Here is a 22217-nt window from a genome sequence, read left to right on the forward strand (position 1 = left end):
CCTGACCCATGATCCTTTCATATCCCTTTTGCCAATCACCTGTCCAGCTCTTGGCTCCATCCCTCCCCCTCCTGTGTTCTATCATTTTGGATCTCCCCCTCCCCCTCCCACTTCCAAATCTCTTACTAGCTCTTCTTTTAGTTAGTCCTGACGAAGGGTTTCGGCCTGAAACGTCGACTGTACCTCTTCCTAGAGATGCTGCCTGGCCTGCTGTGTTCACTAGCAACTTTTATGTGTGTTGCTTGAAATTCCAGCATCTGCAGATTTCCTCATGTTTGTGTTCAATAGCTTTCAATGGGATTCCATTCCCCCCCACCCCCACATTCCTCTAGACTCCAGCGATAACAAGCCCAGAGCCATCAAACACTCTTCATACCTTAACCTCAAACAACAGGAATTCTGCAGATGCTGGAAATTCAAGCAACATACATCAAAGTTGCTGGTGAACGCAGCAGGCCAAACAGCATCTATAGGAAGAGGCGCAGTCGACGTTTCAGGCCGAGACCCTTCGTCAGGACTAACTGAAGGAAGAGTGAGTAAGGAATTTGAAAGCTGGAGGGGGAGGGGGAGATGCAAAATGATAGGAGAAGACAGGAGGGGGAGGGATAGAGCCAAGAGCTGGACGGGTGATAGGCAAAAGGCGATACGAGAGGATCATAGGACAGGAGGTCCGGGAAGAAAGACGGGGGGGGGGGTGACCCAGAGGATGGGCAAGAGGTATATTCAGAGGGACAGAGGGAGAAAAAGGAGAGTGAGAGAAAGAATGTGTGCATAAAAATGAGTAACAGATGGGGTACGAGGGGGAGGTGGGGCCTTAGCGGAAGTTAGAGAAGTCGATGTTCATGCCATCAGGTTGGAGGCTACCCAGACGGAATATAAGGTGTTGTTCCTCCAACCTGAGTGTGGCTTCATCTTTACAGTAGAGGAGGCGGTGGATAGACATGTCAGAATGGGAATGGGATGTGGAATTAAAATGTGTGGCCACTGGGAGATCCTGCTTTCTCTGGCGGACAGAGCGTAGATGTTCAGCAAAGCGGTCTCCCAGTCTGCGTCGGGTCTCACCAATATATAAAAGGCCACATCGGGAGCACCAGACGCAGTATATCACCCCAGTCGACTCACAGGTGAAGTGATGCCTCACCTGGAAGGACTGTTTGGGGCCCTGAATGGTGGTAAGGGAGGAAGTGTAAGGGCATGTGTAGCACTTGTTCCGCTTACACGGATAAGTGCCAGGAGGGAGATCAGTGGGGAGGGATGGGGGGGACGAATGGACAAGGGAGTTGTGTAGGGAGCGATCCCTGCGGAATGCAGAGAGAGGGGGGGAGGGAAAGATGTGCTTAGTGGTGGGATCCCGTTTGAGGTGGCGGAAGTTACGGAGAATAATATGTTGGACCCGGAGGCTAGTGGGGTGGTAGGTGAGGACCAGGGGAACCCTATTCCTAGTGGGTTGGTGGGAGGATGGAGTGAGAGCAGATGTACGTGAAATGGGGGAGATGCGTTTAAGAGCAGAGTTGATAGTGGAGGAAGGGAAGCCCCTTTCTTTAAAAAATGAAGACATCTCCCTCGTCCTAGAATGAAAAGCCTCATCCTGAGAGCAGATGCGGCGGAGACGGAGGAATTGCGAGAAGGGGATGGCGTTTTTGCAAGAGACAGGGTGAGAAGAGGAATAGTCCAGATAGCTGTGAGAGTCAATAGGCTTATAGTAGACATCAGTGACGACTGCATTGGCGCTGCTTCCTGCACGCATGCAGAACTCGTTGACTTTATTAACTTTGCCTCCAACTTTCACCCTGCCCTCAAGTTTACCTGGTCCATTTCCGACACCTCCCTCCCCTTTCTAGATCTTTCTGTCTCTGTCTCTGGAGACAGCTTATCCACTGATGTCTACTGTAAGCCTACTGACTCTCACAGCTATCTGGTCTATTCCTCTTCTTACCCTGTCTCTTGCAAAAACGCCATCCCCTTCTCGCAATTCCTCCGTCTCCGCCGCATCTGCTCTCAGGATGAGGCTTTTCATTCTAGGACGAGGGAGATGTCTTCATTTTTTAAAGAAAGGGGCTTCCCTTCCTCCACTATCAACTCTGCTCTTAAACGCATCTCCCCCATTTCACGTACATCTGCTCTCACTCCATCCTCCCACCACCCCACTAGGAATAGGGTTCCCCTGGTCCTCACCTACCACCCCACCAGCCTCCGGGTCCAACATATTATTCTCCGTAACTTCCGCCACCTCCAACGGGATCCCACCACTAAGCACATCTTTCCCTCCCCCCCCCTCTGCATTCCGCAGGGATCGCTCCCTACACAACTCCCTTGTCCATTCGTCCCCCCCATCCCTCCCCACTGATCTCCCTCCTGGCACTTATCCGTGTAAGCGGAACAAGTGCTACACATGCCCTTACACTTCCTCTCTTACCACCATTCAGGGCCCCAAACAGTCCTTCCAGGTGAGGCATCACTTCACCTGTGAGTCGACTGGGGTGATATACTGCGTCTGGTGCTCCCGATGTGGCCTTTTGTATATTGGTGAGACCCGACGCAGACTGGGAGACCGCTTTGCTGAACATCTATGTTCTGTCCGCCAGAGAAAGCAGGATCTCCCAGTGGCCACACATTTTAATTCCACATCCCATTCCCATTCTGACATGTCTATCCACGGCCTCCTCTACTGTAAAGATGAAGCCACACTCAGGTTGGAGGAACAACACCTTATATTCCGTCTGGGTAGCCTCCAACCCGATGGCATGAACATCGACTCCTCTAACTTCCGCTAAGGCCCCACCTCCCCCTCGTACCCCATCTGTTACTCATTTTTATGCACACATTCTTTCTCTCACTCTCCTTTTTCTCCCTCTGTCCCTCTGAATACACCTCTTGCCCATCCTCTGGGTCACCCCCCCCCCGCCTTGTCTTTCTTCCCGGACCTCCTGTCCCATGATCCTCTCATATCCCTTTTGCCTATCACCTGTCCAGCTCTCGGCTCTATCCCTCCCCCTCCTGTCTTCTCCTATCATTTTGCATCTCCCCCCCCCCTCCAGCTTTCAAATCCCTTACTCACTCTTCCTTCAGTTAGTCCTGACGAAGGGTCTCGGCCTGAAACGTCGACTGCGCCTCTTCCTATAGATGCTGCTTGGCCTGCTGCGTTCACCAGCAACTTTGATGTATCATACCTTAACCTTTTCATTCCCGGAATCATTCTTGTTAACTTCCTGGATCCTCTCCAATGCCAACACATTATTTCCTAGATATGGGACCAAAACTGCTCACAATACTCCAAATGTGGTCTGACTAATGCCCAGTGATACATTACTGCAACCGTGTATGGCAATGAATTCCACAGATTCACCACCCTTTGGCTAAAGAAATTCCTCCTCTTCTCCATTCTATAGGGACGTCCTTCTATTCTGAGGCTTTGCCCTCTGGTCCTAGACTCCCCCACTATAGGAAACATCCTCTCCACGTCCACTCCATCTAAGCCTTTCAATATTCAATAGAACAGTGGGGGGGTAGGGGGCAGGGAAGGAGGAAATCAATTTTTTGAAAATCATGATATGGGTAGTTTACAAGGAATGCAGGCTCTCCATAATGCAGGGATACACTGTACTTGTGGCTAAAGTTTAGCCAAAGCACACTGTTTTCACTTGAAGCCAGGTAGTTGTGGATTGAATTCCACTCCAGACCCTTGAATACATAACCTAGACTGAAAGCACAATACAGTACAGAAAATGATGTCAAATCTCAGCATTTTAGGCTCTATCTGTGGAAAGGGATCTATCTTTAGATTCTGCTTGACTTGCTGAGTTTTTCCAGTATCTTCTATTTTGATTGTAGATTTCCAGCATCTGCAGCTTTATGATTTTCGCCACAATTGTACTTGTGAGATGTTGCATTGTCAAAAGTGCCAACTGTCAGATGAGACGTTAAATTGATAGCATCACACACAAAATGCCGGAGGAACGTAGCAGGCCAGGCAGCATCTATGGAAAAGAGTACAGTTGACGTTTCGGACCCTTCATAGGGAATGGAGACAAAAAAAACCTGTTATTAAGAAAATTTATAACCTGTTTACCTTTTATTTGGATGTAGAAAATCCTGCACACAATTCCGAACAGAGCAAGTGTTCTCCTACTCTAGTTATCACTTAACCAACATTGAGAGGTGACCTGATAGAGGTGTATAAGATGATGAGAGGCATTGATCATGTGGATAGTCAGAGGCTTTTTCCCAGAGTTGACATGACTAGCATGAGAGGGCACAGTTTTAAGGTGCTTGGAAGTAGGTACAGAGGAGAAGTCGGGTAAGTTTTTTACGCAGAGAGTGGTGAGTGTGTGGAATGAGCTGCCGGTGACAGTGGTGGAGGCAGATACGACAGGGTCTTTTAAGAGACTCCTGGGCAGGTACGTGGAGCTCAGAAAAATAGAGGGCTATGGGTAACCCTAGGTAATTTCTAAGGTAAGGACATGTTGGGCACAGCTTTGTGGGCTGAAGGGCTTGTATTATGTTGTAGGTTTTCTATGTTTCTATTACTTTGTTAAAAACACCTAGTCGCTTGATGAACTGTGCAATAAGCGTTTTGGCTATTGCAGTTCACTTCATTGCTAATGAAGCATTTCAATATTTCAGTTTTCTTCTTTACAGTAAAAAGAGTTTCCTTAGATTATGCCTTTTGTTTCAGAAAGCCACATTTTTGAAGTGTGCCTGACTTTATTCATTAGGGCATCAAATAAAAGTTAGTGAGATGTCAGTTGTGAACAAAGTATATCATGCAGTGGTGTGACTTTCCCCGTTCCAACCATTACTCTTCATTCTTTTGTGTGATTTACAAAATGTATCTTCTAAATGTTCCAGGGTCGTTCACTAGTAATTTGTGACGTATTTAAATAACCTGAATGAAAATGTGGATGGGTGAGTCATAAGTTCACAGAAGTTACCAAGATTGGTGGTGGTGTAGAAGAATGCAGTGGAATATAGATCAGTCGCAGGTTTGTTTAGAGAAGTGGCAAGTAGAATCTTGTCCGGTCAAGTGTTAGGGGTTGCTCTTTGGAAGATCAAATGTAAAGGGACATTGCACAGTTAATGGGAGGACCCTTAACAGCATTGACGTACAGAGGAACATCGGGGTTCAGCTCCCTGGCTCTCTGATAGTGACTATACAAGTTGATAGGTTGGTAATGTGACGAAAAACCAAGTTATCAGAAGATTGATGCTAATGAGAGAGATAAGTGAGACAATGGAGCAGCATTCAAAAATGTTAATGAGAGAGAAGAGAAATTAATGAAAAGAGACACAGTTCTGAGTATTGACAGACCGGTTGCTTTGAACCTGAACTGTTTGAAGTTTGATGGACAGGTGATACCCCAGCAGGGGGATAAAAGGAACAGGTTCGCTAAGGCACGACAGACACCACGAGATCAAGAGATAACGAGACCCTGGAAGAGCGGTGTGCCCCCACAAGTTGGTGGGAGTTTGGAGGTCTGGTCGCGGGACCGACCATAGACGCACGGTGAAAAAGTACGATCGGCGGGAACCTGGTGTGTATGTCCGCCCTTGCCTGGGTGCCGGGTTCACCGCGGAAGAATGATCGTATCCGGAACGGAGGGGTTACAGTTGGTGACCTCAGAAGACATTAAAAGGGCTCGCCCGAAAGCTAACTGCGAGGAACATCAAAGGTCTGTTTGAATCGTAATTTGCATATTCGCTCTCTCTCTCTCTCTCTCTCCAACGGCACAACAGCGATTGCTGCGAACTGTACTAAGCTGAACTGAACTCTGCATCACTTGAGACTGATCATTTTACCCCTAGACTGCGATAGAGCTTGATTGATTCCTATTATCCTAGTTCTGTGTACATGGGTGTTTTATCATTGCTAACCTGTTGCATTTATATCCTTACGATTAGAGTACTGTGTTACTTATTTCTTTAATAAAACTTTCTTAGTTCCAGTAATCCAGACTCCAACTAAGTGGTCCATTTCTGCTGGTTTGGCAACCCAGTTACGGGGTATGTAACAGTAAAAAGGGCATATGTCCTGCTTGCCTTTATTAATTGAGGCTTTGAGTTCAAGAGTCAGAAAATATGTTGCAGCTTTATAAAACTCCACAATTTTCCACTCAATTCTGATCACCCCATTATAGGAAGAATGCAGAAGCTTTGCAGAGGGTGTACAAGAGGTTTACCAGGATGCTGGCTGAATTAGTGGGTATGTGCTGTAACTATAGGTTGGACATACAATATAGGTTGGGATGTATGGGTTGTCAGGGAGGGGTAGCACCTCTGGTGGGGGGAACATGTCGCATCCTTTTCAAGGCGGCTATTCCACCTTTGGTCCCCACCTGGCACTCAGCTCTCACCTGTGGCTCCCCGTAGCTGTTTGCATGCGACAGTGGCCACACCCCAACGGCTTTGACAAGCCGGCTAAACCAGGTGAGGGTAGCCGACGGGTCTCAAACCCTCGGTGAGATAGGGAGTTGTCTATTCCAGCATGTGAAGACAGACTCCGGCGGATTGAGCGGACGAGACCAATGGAAGGTCCAACGGTCAAGATGGCGGTCTCTGCAAGTGTCGTGGAACGTGTAGAGCACAACAAGACACAGATGATGTACTGGTCATCCACTGCGCCTAGTCCCATCTCCAGCCTTCTCGGCTCTTGTCTTGGCACTGGATCCAGATGGGAATTGGGAAGAGAGAGTGAGGCTGACGCTGCGCAACTCTCCCTCACTTAAATCCAAATCACGCACTAGTCTCAACACCATCATAATGGTGTCGAGGTCCTTATCGACGTCAACGATGGACGGATGTTACATAGGTTGGACAAACTTTGGTTGTTTTCTTTGGAATAGTGGAGGCTGAGGGAAGACCTGATAAAAGTTTAAGATTACTAGAGGCATCGATAGCGTTGGAAGCCAGTATATTTTTCCTAAAGTTGAAATGCCTAATACTGGAGGCATGCATTCAAGGTGAGAGAGGGTAAGTTCACAGGAGATGTGCTGAGCATTTGTTTTACACAGAATGGTGGGTGCTTGAAATCTGCAGCCAGAGTTGGTGATGGAGGCAAATACAAAGAGCTTTTCAAAGGCTCTTAGATTATGCACTTGGATGTACAGGATATGGATATTCTGTAGGCAGAAGACATTAGTTTAGTTATAAATTTAATCACTAGTTTAATGTGTTTCAGCATAACATTGTGTGCCAAAAAGACTGTTCCTGTGCTGTACTGTTCTATATTTCAGTTTACAAGTCAGAGAGTTCAACAGCTCAGAAAGAGGCCGGTTGGTCTATTGAGTGAGTGTCATTTATCAAGCACCCATTTTGCACTAATCCTGTCGTACTCTCCTCACACTCCCCAAATTCCAGCTATCACTCACCAATTTACAGTGCCCAGTGAACTAATGTAGAGACACAACGTAGTCACAGGGAGTGCATGTAAACTCCATACAAATTGCACTCAGTTGCAGGAGTTATGAGGCCAAAGAGACTTCAATTATGAAATTTGCAGAACTGTGGAGAAATAGCTGGGCAAAGAAAGTGATTGGCTTGTATCTTCAAAAGAGCCAGCAAAAACATGTTGGATAGAGTATCTTGAAGCATATAATATTGTGAGCTATTATTGTAAACAACATTTTTGTCTGGTTTATTAACTATGTCAGCATTTATTTTGGAGTCATAGAGCACCGCAGCACAGAAATGGTCCCTCGGCCACTGTAGTCCGCACCAAACTACTATTCTGCCTTGTCCTAACGATTGCACCTGGACCATAGTCCTCCATACCCCTCCCATTAACTGCCTATCCAAATTCCTCTTAAATGTTGAAATCAAACCTATATCAGCTCATTCTACTATCTCACCATCCTCAGAGTGAAGAAATTCTTCACCTTTCACCCTTAACCCATGACCCCAGTTCTAATCTCACTCAAACTCAGTGAAAAAAGCCTTTTGGCATTTAGCCTATCTATGCCCCTCATAATTTTGCATTCCTCTATCAAATCTCCCCTATTGAATTACATATTTCTCCCACTATTGTTAGTATCACTGATATATCTGTTAGGATTCATAGCTTACTTAGTCCAGAATATTCTTCAGACTCAAACCATGTTTGAAAGAATTGAATCTGGATTTACAATGTTGGATTTTGTCACAGTTCATATGGAAAAACCACAAACATTTTCTCAGTTTTACTGAAAGCCTGCTGCATGGATACATGTATGTATTGGAATCAAAATTGTTTAAATCGTGATTATTACCGATATCATCACAATTTTGTTTGATACCAATATTTTTAATCTCCATTTCAGGGCTCTTCACCCTGCTGGTAGAGGATTTTGGTAAGTATTTTTCATGTTACAATGCACCTCACTATGTTACAAGAAGTTGGCCATTAATGATTTTGGAGATTTTTTTGGGCATATATTAAAATAACTACAGTGTAATCCTTGGGTAATATTTTATCCAAGCTAATTAGGTTTAACTTCTGCATCTTTGTCCTAAGGTGTTAAAGGTGTTCAAGTGGAGGAGATCTATGACCTACATTGTAAGGTTCAGGGGTAAGTTTTATGGTGTTTTATTTTTGATACTTTCATTCTGCCTTCATCTTTCCTGTTCTTCATAGAAGTAATGTGGTTAGCTGATTTCAAAAAATAACTCTTTTAACTTTCTTAAGTTTCCCTACCCCATGGCATGCATTTGGACAGAGTGATAATAGACTATTCATCAGGAAGGTGTGACTTAACCAAGCTGAATCTTGTTTTTACATCTTCACCCCTCTTTGCCATTTGCTAAGGCTATGGGTGATCTTTTACCTAAACGTTATTTTCATGCCCTAGCCCAATATACCTTGATTTCCTTAAAATTTGTCAGTCTCTCTTTGGAATGTGTGTTTAATGATTGAGCCTTCATAGCTCTCTTGGGTAGAAAATTCCAAAGAATCACTAATATCATTAACTCTTTATCATCTGACCTTGCTCCAAGAGTATGATTGGTGTGAAACACCTTAGGCAGAAGAAATCTCATAGAGTGGTAGAACACTACAGCACAGAAGCAGGCACTTTGGCCCATTGAGTCCGTACAAACTATTAATCTGCCTAGTCCCATCAACCTGCCCTCTCATCCATGTACTTATCCAAACTTCTCTTAAATGTTGAAATTGAACCTGCATCCACCACTTTCATTGGCAGCTTGCTTCCCCCCTGACATTTCTCCTTTCACCTTTAACCGCTAACCAAGTTCTCGTCTCATCCAACCCCAGTAGAAAAAGTCTGCTTGCATTTACCCTATTCATACCACTCATAGTTTTATATACCTCTATCAAATCTCCTATGCTGTAGAGGGAGAAAAGTCCTAGCCTATTCAACCTTTCCCTATAAACTCAAGCTCTCAATCCCGCTGCCTTGGTGATGTAGTGGTTAGTGCAATGCTATTACAGCTCAGGGCGTTGGAGTTTGTATGTCCTCCTCGTGAATGCATAGGTTTCCTCCCACATTCCCAAGACATACCAGTTAGCAGATTAATTGGTCAATGTAAGTTGTCCTGTGATTAGGCTAGAGTTAAATAAGTGGGTTGCTGGGTAGTGTGACCCGTTGGGCCGGAAGGGTGCTGTATCTCTAAATAAAATAAAAATTTTTGTAAATTTTCAAGTCCTGGCAACATCCATGTGTTAAACCTATTCAGTCCCATAAAATGTTTGTACCTTTTAATGACAGCATATTGTGCTTAATCTCTTCTTGTTGACCAAGTGCAATCTCAGGAATGAATATGGTGAACTTTTATTGCATTTCTGTCACAAGCATTTCCTTCTTTGGGTGGGGATAGCAAAGCAAGTTGGATCTCTCCAGGGCCTGTGTAATTGCAGTAAGCTGTCTACTCTTGTACTCTAATCCTCTTGCAATTAAGGCCTTCAGGTTTTAATGTGTGTACAGGAATATCCAGGTATCTCAGGCTTTCTATTTGTTCTTCCAAAGTAGGTGCCATTTTTATAGAGTTGCCTAGCATGGAACCTGCCTCCTTGGTCCAATTCATCCATGCTAATGCTGACTAAGATGTGTATCCACGCTAGTCTGGCTTGCTGTATGTGGCCCATATTGCTTTTCTATCCATGCACCTGTCTAAATGGCAGGTGGTGTAGTGGTATCAACACTGGACCTTGAAGCAAGTGGTCCCGGGTTCGAATCCGGCCGACTTCTATCCGTGCTGGGTTGAGCATCGAGCTAGCAATTTGGCCTTGTTAAAAAACAGACCAAAAAAGCCAAAGAAATGGCAAGGTGGTGGCCTGATGTGCCTCATGGCGCAGAGAGGAAAAGAAATAATAACCTACTAAGTGCCTTTTAAACATGATAGTGCCCACCCACAGCTTCTCTGGCAGGGCAGTTCATTCCATATACCCATCACCCCTGTGTGTGGAAAAAGACTGACTATTCACTTATCTATGCACCTCAGCCTCCTGTGCTCCAGGGGGGAAAAGGAATAATAGTCTTTTCAGCCTTATATTCAGGGGTACTGGGACTCCAGACTAACCTTGTGATATCCTACTACATAAGAGAGTACTAGTGAATGTAGAGTATTTGAAACTCCAAGTACATGCATTTACTATTGCCCCCTTATCTTTGCAGCTACTTATATAGAACACTACAGTACAGTACAGACCTTTTAACCTACTCTAAGATCAATCTAACCCGTCCCTCCTACATAGTCCTCCATTTTTCTATCATCCATGTGCCAAGCTCAAATAAATTCCAGCTGAATCTCCAAACATTTTCATAGTTCAATTCCAGCTGCTGAAACCTATCATTATTCTCTCAGAGCTCTGTTATTGCTTCCTTAATAACAGATTCTAATATATTTCAAACTACTGATGTCAGGCTAACTGGATGTTCTGCTGGATGTAGAACACAAGTTTCAGATTCTAGTTCAGTTATCTCCATAACATTGTCTTGCCTTTTTTGCAGTTCAACAGCAGTACATTTCAGAAAGCTGATCAAGTCTCTAATGACTTCCAGTTTCTATTTACAAATCCAACTATATACAAGACCATAAGATGTAGGAGCAGAAGTAGGCCATTCAGCCCATCGAGTCTGCTCCGCCATTCAATCATGGGCTGATCCAATCCTTCCGGTCATACCCACTCCCCTGCTTTCACCCCACACCCTTTGATGCCCTGGCTAATCAAGAACCAATCTCTGCCTTAAATATTTAAGCTCATGTACATCCAGGTCCTGTAGTCTTTAGTCCATATTGTCTCTCCTTATTCCTTAAGCCTGTTACTTACTTAACATTTCTTTAGTAGGCTGGCTGAGTGAAATTTAATGCAGTTTTTGAGTTTATATGTTCTGTTATCATTCTTGTCTCTTTATGTCACCCACAAAGTTGAAAACTTTGCATTGCATAACCATGTGCATTATCATTAAAAACCTATTGCTAATGGCCCTCTAACTCCAAAGGCTGCAATTTTCAAGTCAAATAAATAACAAACTAAAGTGCATTAATATTGAATATTATCTGTACCTTACAATATTTAATGTACTTGGTTTGTTACTTATGTGCGGTTCACCTGTAGATTTTATCCTTACCTTCGTAAGTTATTGTGTGTTATGTGTGCTATGTGTACTACTGTGCTTTACACCCTGGTTCAAAGAAACGTCACACTTATATATATGTGTGTGTGTATAAAAATGTGTGTATATATATATGTGTGTGTGTGTAGTTTAGTGACAATAAACTTCACTTGACTTGAATTTTATTATTCAACCTTTTGACTGATACTACATCAGAAACCTATTAGTCTTTGTAGACAACATCTACTACATTCCCTTCATCAATCCTGTCTGTTAAGTGTCACAGAAAAATTCACTCAAACACTATTTGTCTGCAGCAAATCCATATTTGCTCCCTCCTTATAATTTCAAACTTCTGTAAGTGCCTGTTAATAATGTCCTTGATTATTGTATTTACAAGTGTCCCCATAATGTTAAACTGACTGGCCTGTATTTACCTGGCACATCCCTCTTCCCTTTCTGGACAAGTGTGTTACAATTGCCATTTTCCATCTTTGGCATGTCCCCTGTATTTAGGGAAGATTGGAAGAATGTGATGAGTTCTGTATCCTCCACCCTCAGTAATCTAGAATGCTTGCCAACAGGATCTGATGACTTACAGAAGCACTGCCAGCCTTTGTAGTCCCTCTTCTTCATCAGTTTTCATCCCATCTGCTATCTCTGCCAGCTCCCATTCTGTTGAGATTTTGGCAACATTTTCACCTTTGAATATTTGCAGCTAATATCTGGACTCCACCAATAGAGGCACTTGACTCCATTCTGCCATCTTGTTGCAATTAGTTTGGATCCTTTTATCATCCTCCTTCTCTTGAGATTGAATTAAAATTATGAAAAGGGTTGTTAAAGCAACAAAACTCTGGCAGTGCTTCCTTTAACCCCACTGCCTAAATCCACCCAATATAACATGCTTCCCAATATTTCTATAGGTCCAGTGGTAATCTTCCTCTAATTCTCCCTGGTCAGAAGTCATTTAAATACAGGCTTCTATGTGATCGAGGTTTCTATACAATAGTGAATATGTTATCTCACACTGGTCCTGCCCTCTTGTTTTTAGCCCAGTATATGGATTCATCTTCCTATTTAAATGGATTGAAGAGCGGCGGTCACGGCGCAAGGTAACACCACTAGTGGATGAGACATCAGTGTTCGATGAAGAGATTGTTAATGACATGTTCTTTGCTCACCAGGTAAGCACTAACATTTCTAAAGTTGTCTTGCACACTGTCCTCTTTAGACTGATAGGACAATGACATTTTTGGAACCATAAAGAGCACAATGAGGATATTAGGCATGTGCATTTGAAAGAGCCGTCCAATTTTTCTTTCCTACATTACCTTTTGGAAGTCGTGATTAAAGCTAAAATTCAAAATGGTTTCAATGCTTTCATAACTGCTAGCAATGTAAGATTTGCAGTTTTTTTTTCTCCAAAGAAAACAATCTAGTTTGCTGTCATCTCTCCTCCTTTTCCTTACTTAACCCCCTAAAAATGTCAGGTACTTCATATAGCAGCTGTTTTGGGTCTCATGGTATACTAGAATAGTTGTAAATGGTGAATGTTACAACCTTATCCAACAGTGTCATGATTTGGCATTGCAGTTCCTTGTCGTAAAATAGCTGAACTCATTGAAAAATGACCACATTAATTATGCCAAAGTATCATGAAATCTTATCGAACTATAATAAGTAATTTTATTATTGGAGAAAACCTGCTTACAAGCAATGTATTTCAGAAAGACAAATTCAGGCAGAGAGATTGTGATTAAAAAGATAGCATAAAGAATTTTATTTATGACTGTATTAATTATTATAGCATTACAAAGTATTTTAGCATGGGTATGGACTACTTTTCCCCAAGTAGGTCTCTGCCAGTGGTTTTCTTCTGAACTATTCTGGCCATTTCAGCCACAATTTACTTACCCCAGCCATGGGAGAAAGCCCATGCGGTCACGGGGAGAACATACAAACTCCTTACGGACAGTGGTGTGAATTGAACCCTGATCTTACAGCTGATGCTGTAAAGCACTACACTAACCACTACGCTACTATTTCGCCCTCCTATGCTACCGTACAGTAGAAAGCAGGGAACTGTAGGCCAGGTAGTTTAACATCTATTGTTGGCAAGATGATAAAGTCAATAATCAGAGGAAATAACTAATCATTTCAGAAAACTGAACTTAATGACATCTAGTTAATATAGTTTTATGAAAGGTAAAATATTTTTGACAATTTGCTCAATTTTTTGTGAATTTGACAGGACCATTGATAAGAGGAGAACCAGTAGATGTAGTGTATTTAGATTTCCAAAAGACAAGGTACCACATAAAAGTCTAATGCATAAATTAAGAACGCAAGATATTGGAGGAAGTACGTTAGCATGAATTGAAAACTGGTTGTCACATAAAAAAGGAGTTGAAATAATGCATATTTTTCAGACTTGAGGGATGATATTAATGGAGCACCCCAGGCTTGTTTCTTGGCCCTCAGTTGTTTACGATTCGCATCAGTGATGTAGAGAAGGGAACAAAACATAAGGATTCCGAATTTGCCAATGATATGAAAAAAGGGAATGTTGGGATGTTGGAATGTTGTGATTCCGTAATGAGATTCAGTGAAAACCTGGCAAGTGGACTTCAATATGGGGAAATATGAGGCCAGAGAAGAGGCAGCAAAATGGGAATCATTACCTAAATGGAAAGAGACAGCAGTACCCTGCGCGGCCCTGTGGACAAGAATTCTCACCAGTGTCACATACTGAAGTGTAGCAGAAGCAGGAACATCGAAGACAGTGAGAGTGGCTGTTGGAGGGATTTGCTGATTCTCGAGTTGGGGATCTCAAAATAAAATAGCAACTGTTCAAAATTTCTGTAATATTGAAATAGTGACTGTTATCTCCCCCTTCACAGTGTAAGGAGCGATATGTCTCTCCCTTGTTAAGAGACCCTGTGGGATGTCAAAATGTAGGAGTGAACAGTTAGTTTTTGATGGACTATTAACTATGCATGATCTTTCTTTAGGGGCTTTGTTTTTGCTTGCATGGTGCGTTGCGGGAATGCTGATGCTTTATGCTAGAAGAAGTGGGAGGAGGGAAAGTGGGGAGGGTTGATGCTATTTTGTGTGTGTGGGGGGAAACGGAGCTTTGGGTTCTTACATTGTTTCTGTTATTCATTCTTTGGGTTTTTTTCCCTCCTATTTTGAGGATGTCTTTGGAGAGTAAGAGTTTCAGGTTGTATATTGTATACATTCTACGATATTAAATTAAAATATTGAACTATTGAAAGATCCAGCTGATTTTAGTGTCTGAATCATTAAAACCTGGCAAGCACAAAAGGTAAAGAAAGCAAAACCATAGCTTAAGGATAAGGTGGTTTTATTATCCTCATACAGGCTGTTGATGAAGCCACATCTGGAATGCTGTACACTAGTCGCCTTACCTGGGGACAGGGAAGATAAAGTAGTGTTGGAGAGATTCGACAGGTTAACTTCATGGTTGAGAAGGTTGTGCTATCAAGAGAAGCTGGCCAATTAGTGTTTGTATTCCTTGGAGTTTATAAGAATTATGTGTGACCTTATTCAAACGTATAAAATCCTATGGTGGCAGACAAGGTAGATATTGAGGCAAATTCTCTATTAGGAGAGTCACAAACAAGAGGACATAGCTACTCATTTACAACTGAGGTGCATAGAAATTTCTTCTCAGAACGTGGTGAATCTCTGGATTTCTCTATCCCAGAGGACAATGGAGGCCAGATCATTCAATATATTTAAAGGCAGAGATAGATAAATGTTTAAAAGATCAAAGAATTGAAAGCTATGGGGAAACTAGAACAGGAGTTGAAATCAGTATAGATCAGCAAATGATATTAAAAAGCAGGACAGGCTATAGTAGACTGGTGGCCCACTCCTGTTCTTGTTTTTGTTCATTGGCACATTTTTCTTCCATTTTGTAAAGTCCCAGTGACGTTATCTGGAATATTTTGTACAGATCTGTTCTCCCTCTTTAAGGAAAGATATTCTTGAGATGTAGGAGTGCAGTTAACTTCAAAACTCTTCAGATGCTTGAACTGTAAAGTAAAACCAGAAGATGCAGGAGATGCTCAGCTGGACAGGCTGTACCTCTGTAAAGAGAAACAGTTAATATTTCTACTGTAGTGAAAGTTTGTCAAGTTGGTTGCACGGATGGTGAGGTTGTATAGACAAGATTAAGCAAACTGAACCTAGAATTTGTAGAGTTCAAGAAAGACAAGTGATGTTATTTAAATGTACAAAATTCTTAGAGGTTGACAGAATAAACCTGGAATTTACATGTCCTCTGGTTGAAAATCAAGGGTTAGGGTCTGAAGAACTTCTTTCTGGCTATACGTCCACTAATTTCATTGCATTTTGATCTTGTCCCAAAGCTGATCCCAAACTCATGCGCAACGCACGCGTTGCTCAGTGTCCTCCTGAACTGCGACAATGTTGAATTGGGACCCACCCTCAGCCGGATGAAAGACTTTACCAAAGGATTTAGCCCAGAGGTATACATCATTAAGAGTCTCCTGTGCTGCATTAAAGTGCTTTAATTATTTAAATTGTGACTTTTGCCAAACAATATCAAAACAAGTAATCAAGCGGACCTTGAATATGCTTTTCAAAGGAGTTTTTTTTGCCTATAGACTGCTTAACATTTGGTCCAATTTTACATATGATTTCTCTGTTTTCACTGGTTGTCGTATCCGTCCCAGCTTTCTAAGCAGTGTGAAGGATTGGCCTGGGTATAATTGAAAGATTCCATTTTGTATTTGTATGACTATTTCCAGATAATGGGTAAGCATTTTAAAAGAAAGCTTTTGGATTCTAAATTAATGAATACCTGTTCCCAACCGAGTTGCCAACTCATTTCTAACTACCGTGTACTGTGCACACTCTATTAGATCCAGCTACTGTAGGAACCCTGTATGATTTGCAGAATGAATATGTATTAATTAAAAGCAGTTTTTTTCCTCTGTACATAATATCTGGATATCATTTGTGATATTCAGTATTGCAAAGAGCAGATTCAGGCACTGGTCTGTCTGGATTAAGTAATCCTTAAGGTGCTGCAGTAATTAGCACCATTGCAAGTGGAAATTCAAGCAGGTGTAAACTATTCTGTACAGCAATCTGACACTTCATTTTGGAAAGGGCAGGGGAGGTAAGAATAGCATTAGACACAATGAGTGAATGCCATTATCAAAGTTTGCCAATTGCTGTTCTGTGTGCTTGCACATACAGAACAGCCACTTGAGTGAATACCCATAGGCGCTTTACCTAGAGGAAACATTACCTTCAGCAAAAGATGCAGGTTGGAGGAAACCAAAAAGCTGTCACATTTATTTTAGAACTTGTATAATGTGACTGCCTGAATAAAATGGAGTAAGATGGTATTGAACTTGTCCATAAACCATTTGTTACTGCTCACCTTCAACTCCCAAGTGACGAGAGCTGTTCATCTTGGCTCCACAGAGTAAAGGCTATGCAATCGGTAATGCTCCAGAACTAGCAAAGGCACACAACAGCCATGCCAGGTAAGAATGCATATTGTTTTCCAGTCTTTTATGAAGTGTCAGACCACACTGCTTAGAAATTGTACCTTGTGGTATTGCTCATGAGTGTTTGCTACTTAGTCCTAATGTATAACTGAGCTTGAATTTGACCTTTCAAAATCAAAAGGGGTTTGAATACATAGCTGTAGTTGCGTATAAATATATGGTTCACATTGTTTTCTGTTTATAAGAAAGTACTGAAGGAATGATGTGCATCAGTGAAGAACCTGCTGTGATGGGAAAATAGCCACTTCATGAATTTTGTAAATTCGAGTAAAAACATTCCTGTGGATGTAATCACATTTATTTCTAAACATACAAGTCATTTTTCCTGCACAGAGTGAATGGATAATCTGCAAGAAGCAGTGATTGAAACTGATGGTCGCAGCTAGCAGGTTTACTGAAGTATTTTGGAGGCACTGAAGTAGTTAGTTCAGTGGAAGGTCTCTAACTAAAGGTGCAATGTATGATAACTCAGTGCCTTACAGAAGATTTCAGTTTGCCTCTGATCCCTGCTGACTTATCAGATCTTCTGGAATAGACCATGCCTGCATGGCAGTGATATCCAAGAAAAGCCTGAACTTTGAGAGGGGGAGGAAGCTCTGAAAAATTGCTTGTGAATCATATAAATTTTATGTATGTGGCATCTTAAATACTATGCCAAGCGTCAAGTAGTACTATCAGATTCCTCCTTCAGCCCTTTATCTCTTCCACCTACTGTATCTCCTCCCAGCTTCTTACTTCATGCCCGTTTCCCACCCACCTGGTTTTACCTATCACCTGCCAGCTTGTACTCCTCCCACTCCCCCCACCTTCCCACTCTGGCTTCTGCCATATTCCTTTCCAGTCCTGATGAAGGGTCTAGGCCCAAGTCATCAACTGTTTTTTCCTCTCTAGAAATGCGCTGTGACCTGCTGAGTTCCTGTAGCACATTGTGTGTATTGTTCAAATGCTACTGTTTGGTTTCATTTGTGCTAACATCTCTGATGGCAAAATGGATTATCAACATGAATGTGAACAGCTGGTTTCTTTGAAGGTTCTGTCTTGTTTTTAATGTTATCTTGCATCTAGATGTGTCTTCCCATAAGGGCAGATCACCCACCTTTATGTGCCAATTTATCCACGTTTTGATCAAGTGGGTGTAACGTGCAAGTTGAATATAATATTGCCATGCACATTTTTTTAAGGAAAATTAAACCAGGTATATTTTGATTAATCGAAACACTTTACCTTTGAGTGGTAATATAGGATTGTAAATACACAATGTTTCTACACAAGTGATTGTTTCACTCTTTTAATTTTCATCTTAAAAATCCTTTCATTATTCTATAAGCCTGAGCCTGTGGAAGATCTTGGATTTGTAGGGACTGGATCCGAAAACTAGATTCATAGAATAATACAACACAGAAACAGGCCCTTCAGCCCAACTGGCCCATGCTGACCACAGCATCATTCCTGCTGGTCCTAGTTGCCTACATTCTGTACAAAACTTTCCAAGCCTTTCCCCTCCATGTACCTACACAAATGCATCTTAAATGTTACAATTGTACCTACTTGGACCATTTCCTCTGGCAGCTTATTCCAAGTATCTCATTAACCTCTTGTTACCTCTCAGGTCTCTTTTAAACTTCTCCCCTTTTATCTTGTATCTGTGCTCTCCCCAACCTGAGGAAGAAACTATGGCCTTCCACCTTAATTATGCTCCTCATAATTTTATAAATTTCTATGAGATCACCCCTCATTGTCCTGCTCTCCAGGGAATAAAGATCCAGTGTGGCCCTATAACTCAAATCTTGTAGTCCAGGCAGCATCCTCATAAGTTCTCCGGGCTGGTTTGCTAGAGTTGTTGGGGAGATTTAAACCAAGTTGGCAGTGGGGATGGGAACTGGAATGGTAAGGCTGAGCATCCACAGTTCATATACAAGTTGATGCTTGAGGTATAGAATATAAGAGCAGGGATGTGATGTTGAGGCTCTATAAGGCACTCGTGAGACCACACTTGGAGTGGCAAATGAAATACGATGTTGGAAAGTGTATGGTCATGCACTTTGGTGGAAGAAATATACGGGCAGACTAATATTCAGATGGGGAGAGAATTCAAAATGCAGAGATGCAAAAGGACTTGGGAGTCCTTGTGCAGGATACCCTGAAGGTTAATCCCCAGGTTGAGTTGGTGGTGAAGAAGGCAAATGCAATGTTGGCATTCTTTTCTAGAGGTGTAGAATACAAGAGCAGGGATGTGATGTTGGGGCTCTATAGGCACTCGTGAGACCACACTTGGAGTATTGAGTGCAGTTTGGGGCTCCTTATTTTAGAAAGGATATACTGACATTGGAGAGAGTTCAGAGAAGATTCACGAGAATGATTCCAGGAATGAAAGGGTTACCATATGAGGAACGTCTGGCAGCTCTTGGGTTGTAATCCCTGGAGTTCAGGAGAATGAAGGGGGGATCTCATAGAATCATTCCGAATGTTAAAAGCCTGAACAGATTAGATATGGCAAAGTTATTTCCCATGGTAGGGGAGTCGAGAACAAGAGGGCACGACTTCAGGATTGAAGGGCGTCCATTTAGAACAGAGATGTGGAGAAATTACTTAACCTGTGAATTTGTTGGAGGCCAAGTCATTGGGTACATTTAAGGCAGAGGTAGATAGATTCTTGATTAGCCAGGGCATCAGGTATGGGGAGTGGGGATGACTGGAAGAATTGCATCAGCCCATGATTGAATGGCGGATCTGCTCCTATGATGCCGAGTGTAGTGAGACTGTGAGGAAGGACAGGCAGATGATATAGCAAAATTGCGGTCAGTGGGATGAGCTTGAGTGTAAGATGAAGGCAAAATCGAAAAGGGTGATGAATGCAGGACTGAAGGTGTTATATTTGAATGCGTGCAGTATGTGGAACAGGGTAGATGATATTGTAGCACAGATGCAGATTGCCATATATGACGTGGTCATCACTGAATTGTGGCTGAAAGAAGATTATAGCTGGGAGCTTTACGCCCATGGATTCGCCTTGCATCAAAAGGACATGCAAGTGGGCAGAGAGGGTGAGGTGGCTCTATTGGTAAAAAAAAATGAAATCAAATCCTTAGAAAGAGGTGACATAGGATTGGAAGATGTAGAATCCTTGTGCGTAAGTAAAAGACCCTGATTGGAGTTAAATCCAGGCCCCCGAACAGTATCCAGGATGTGGGATATAACTTTCAATGGGAAGTAGAGAAGGCATGTAATAAGGACTATGTTATGATAATGATGGGGAACTTCAATATGGAGAATTAGATTGGTGCTGGATCTCAAAAGAGGGAATTTGTAGAATACCTACGAAATGGCTTTTTAGAGCAGCTTGTGGTAGAGCCCACTAGGGGAAAGGCAATTCTGGATTGGGAGTTGTATAATGAAAAAGACTTGATTAGGGCTCTTCAGGTGAAGGAACCCTTGGGAGGCAGTGTTCATAAGGTAGAATTCACTGCAATTTAAGAGAAAAGCTGAAGTCAGATGTGTCAGTATTATAATGGTGTAAAGGGGATTACAGAGGCATGAGAGAAGATGGCAGAACAGCATTGCAAATGTAACTCCACTCTTCAAGAAGGGAGGGAGGAAATTACAGACCAGTTAGCTTGAACTCAGTGGTTGGGAAGATGTTGGAGCTGATTATTCAGGATATCGGATGCCATCGTCTACCTGCTGAACCATGTCTACGCCCACCTGGACAAGCCAGCGAGCACTGTGAGGGTCATGTTTTTTGACTTCTCCAGTGCGTTCAACACCATCCGCCCTGCTGTGCTGGAGGAGAAGCTGACAGCGATGCAGGCGGATGCTTCCCTGGTATCATGGATTCTTGATTACCTGACTACCTGACAGTACGTGTGCTTGCAACACTGTGTGTCCGACAGAGTGATCAGCAGCACTGGGGCTCCACAGGGGACTAACTTGTCTCCCTTTCTCTTCACCATTTACACCTCGGACTTCAACTACTGCACAGAGTCTTGTCATCTTCAGAAGTTTTCAGATGATTCTGCCATAGTTAGATGCATCATCAAGGGAGATGAGGCTGAGTACAGGGCTACGGTAGGAAACTTTGTCACATGGTGTGAGCAGAATTATCTGCAGCTTAATGTGAAAAACACTAAGGAGCTGGTGGTAGACCTGAGGAGAGCTGAGGTACCGGTGACCTCTGTTTCCATCCAGGGGGTCAGTGTGGACATGGTGGTGGATTACAAATACCTGGGGATACGAATTGACAATAAACTGGACTGGTCTAAGAACACTGAGGCTGTCTACAAGAAGGGTCAGAGCCGTCTCTATTTCCTGAGGAGACTGAGGTCCTTTAACATCTGCCGGACGATGCTGAGGATGTTCTACGAGTCTGTGGTGTCCAGTGCTATCATGTTTGCTGTTGTGTGCTGGGGCAGCAGGCTGAGGGCAGCAGACACCAACAGAATCAACAAATTTATTCACAAGGCCAGTGATGTTGTGGGGATGGAACTGGACTCTCTGACGGTGGTGTCTGAAAAGAGGATGCTGTCTAAGTTGCATGCCATCTTGGTCAATGTCTCCCATCCACTACATAATGTACTGGGTGGGCACGGGAGTACATTCAGCCAGAGACTCATTCCACTGAGATGCAGCACAGAGCGTCATAGGGAGTCATTCCTGCCTGTGGCCATCAAACTTTACAACTCCTCCCTTGGAGGGTCAGAGACCCTGAGCCAATAGGCTGGTCCTGGACTTATTTCATAATTTACTGGCATAATTTACATAGTACTATTTAACTATTTATTACTATTCTATTACTATTTATTATTTCCATGACTATTACTATTTACTATTTACTAATAGTAGTATTACTATTATTATTTCTATTATTATTTATTATTTATGGTGCAACTGTAACGAAAACCAATTTCCCCTGGGATCAATAAAGTATGACTATGACTATGACTATGACTATGACAATATGGTTTCAGGGAACTTGGAGGCACTTAATAGAATAGGCCAAAGTCAGCATGGTTTCCCTAAGGGAAATCTTGCCTGACAAATTTGTTGAAATTCTTTGTAGAAATAGCAAGCAGGATAGACAATAAACTGGGGTAATGGTAGATGTGAT

At 42.6% G+C, this 22217-nt stretch overlaps 1 protein-coding gene across 1 annotated transcript in view; it reads left to right on the forward strand.

Annotated features, from left to right (window-relative positions):
- Positions 1–22217, forward strand: part of bap1 (BRCA1 associated protein-1 (ubiquitin carboxy-terminal hydrolase)) — an 85474-nt gene that overhangs the window by 18652 nt on the left and 44605 nt on the right. The window contains exons 2-6 of the mRNA XM_063067826.1: positions 8292–8321; positions 8486–8540; positions 12598–12730; positions 15941–16060; positions 17028–17089. Of these exons, the coding sequence (XP_062923896.1) occupies positions 8292–8321; positions 8486–8540; positions 12598–12730; positions 15941–16060; positions 17028–17089 (400 nt within the window). The remainder of the gene's footprint in view (positions 1–8291; positions 8322–8485; positions 8541–12597; positions 12731–15940; positions 16061–17027; positions 17090–22217) is intronic.

The sequence above is a fragment of the Mobula hypostoma genome, chromosome 15 (genome assembly GCF_963921235.1).
Source record: "Mobula hypostoma chromosome 15, sMobHyp1.1, whole genome shotgun sequence".
Taxonomy (NCBI): Eukaryota; Metazoa; Chordata; class Chondrichthyes; order Myliobatiformes; family Myliobatidae; genus Mobula; species Mobula hypostoma.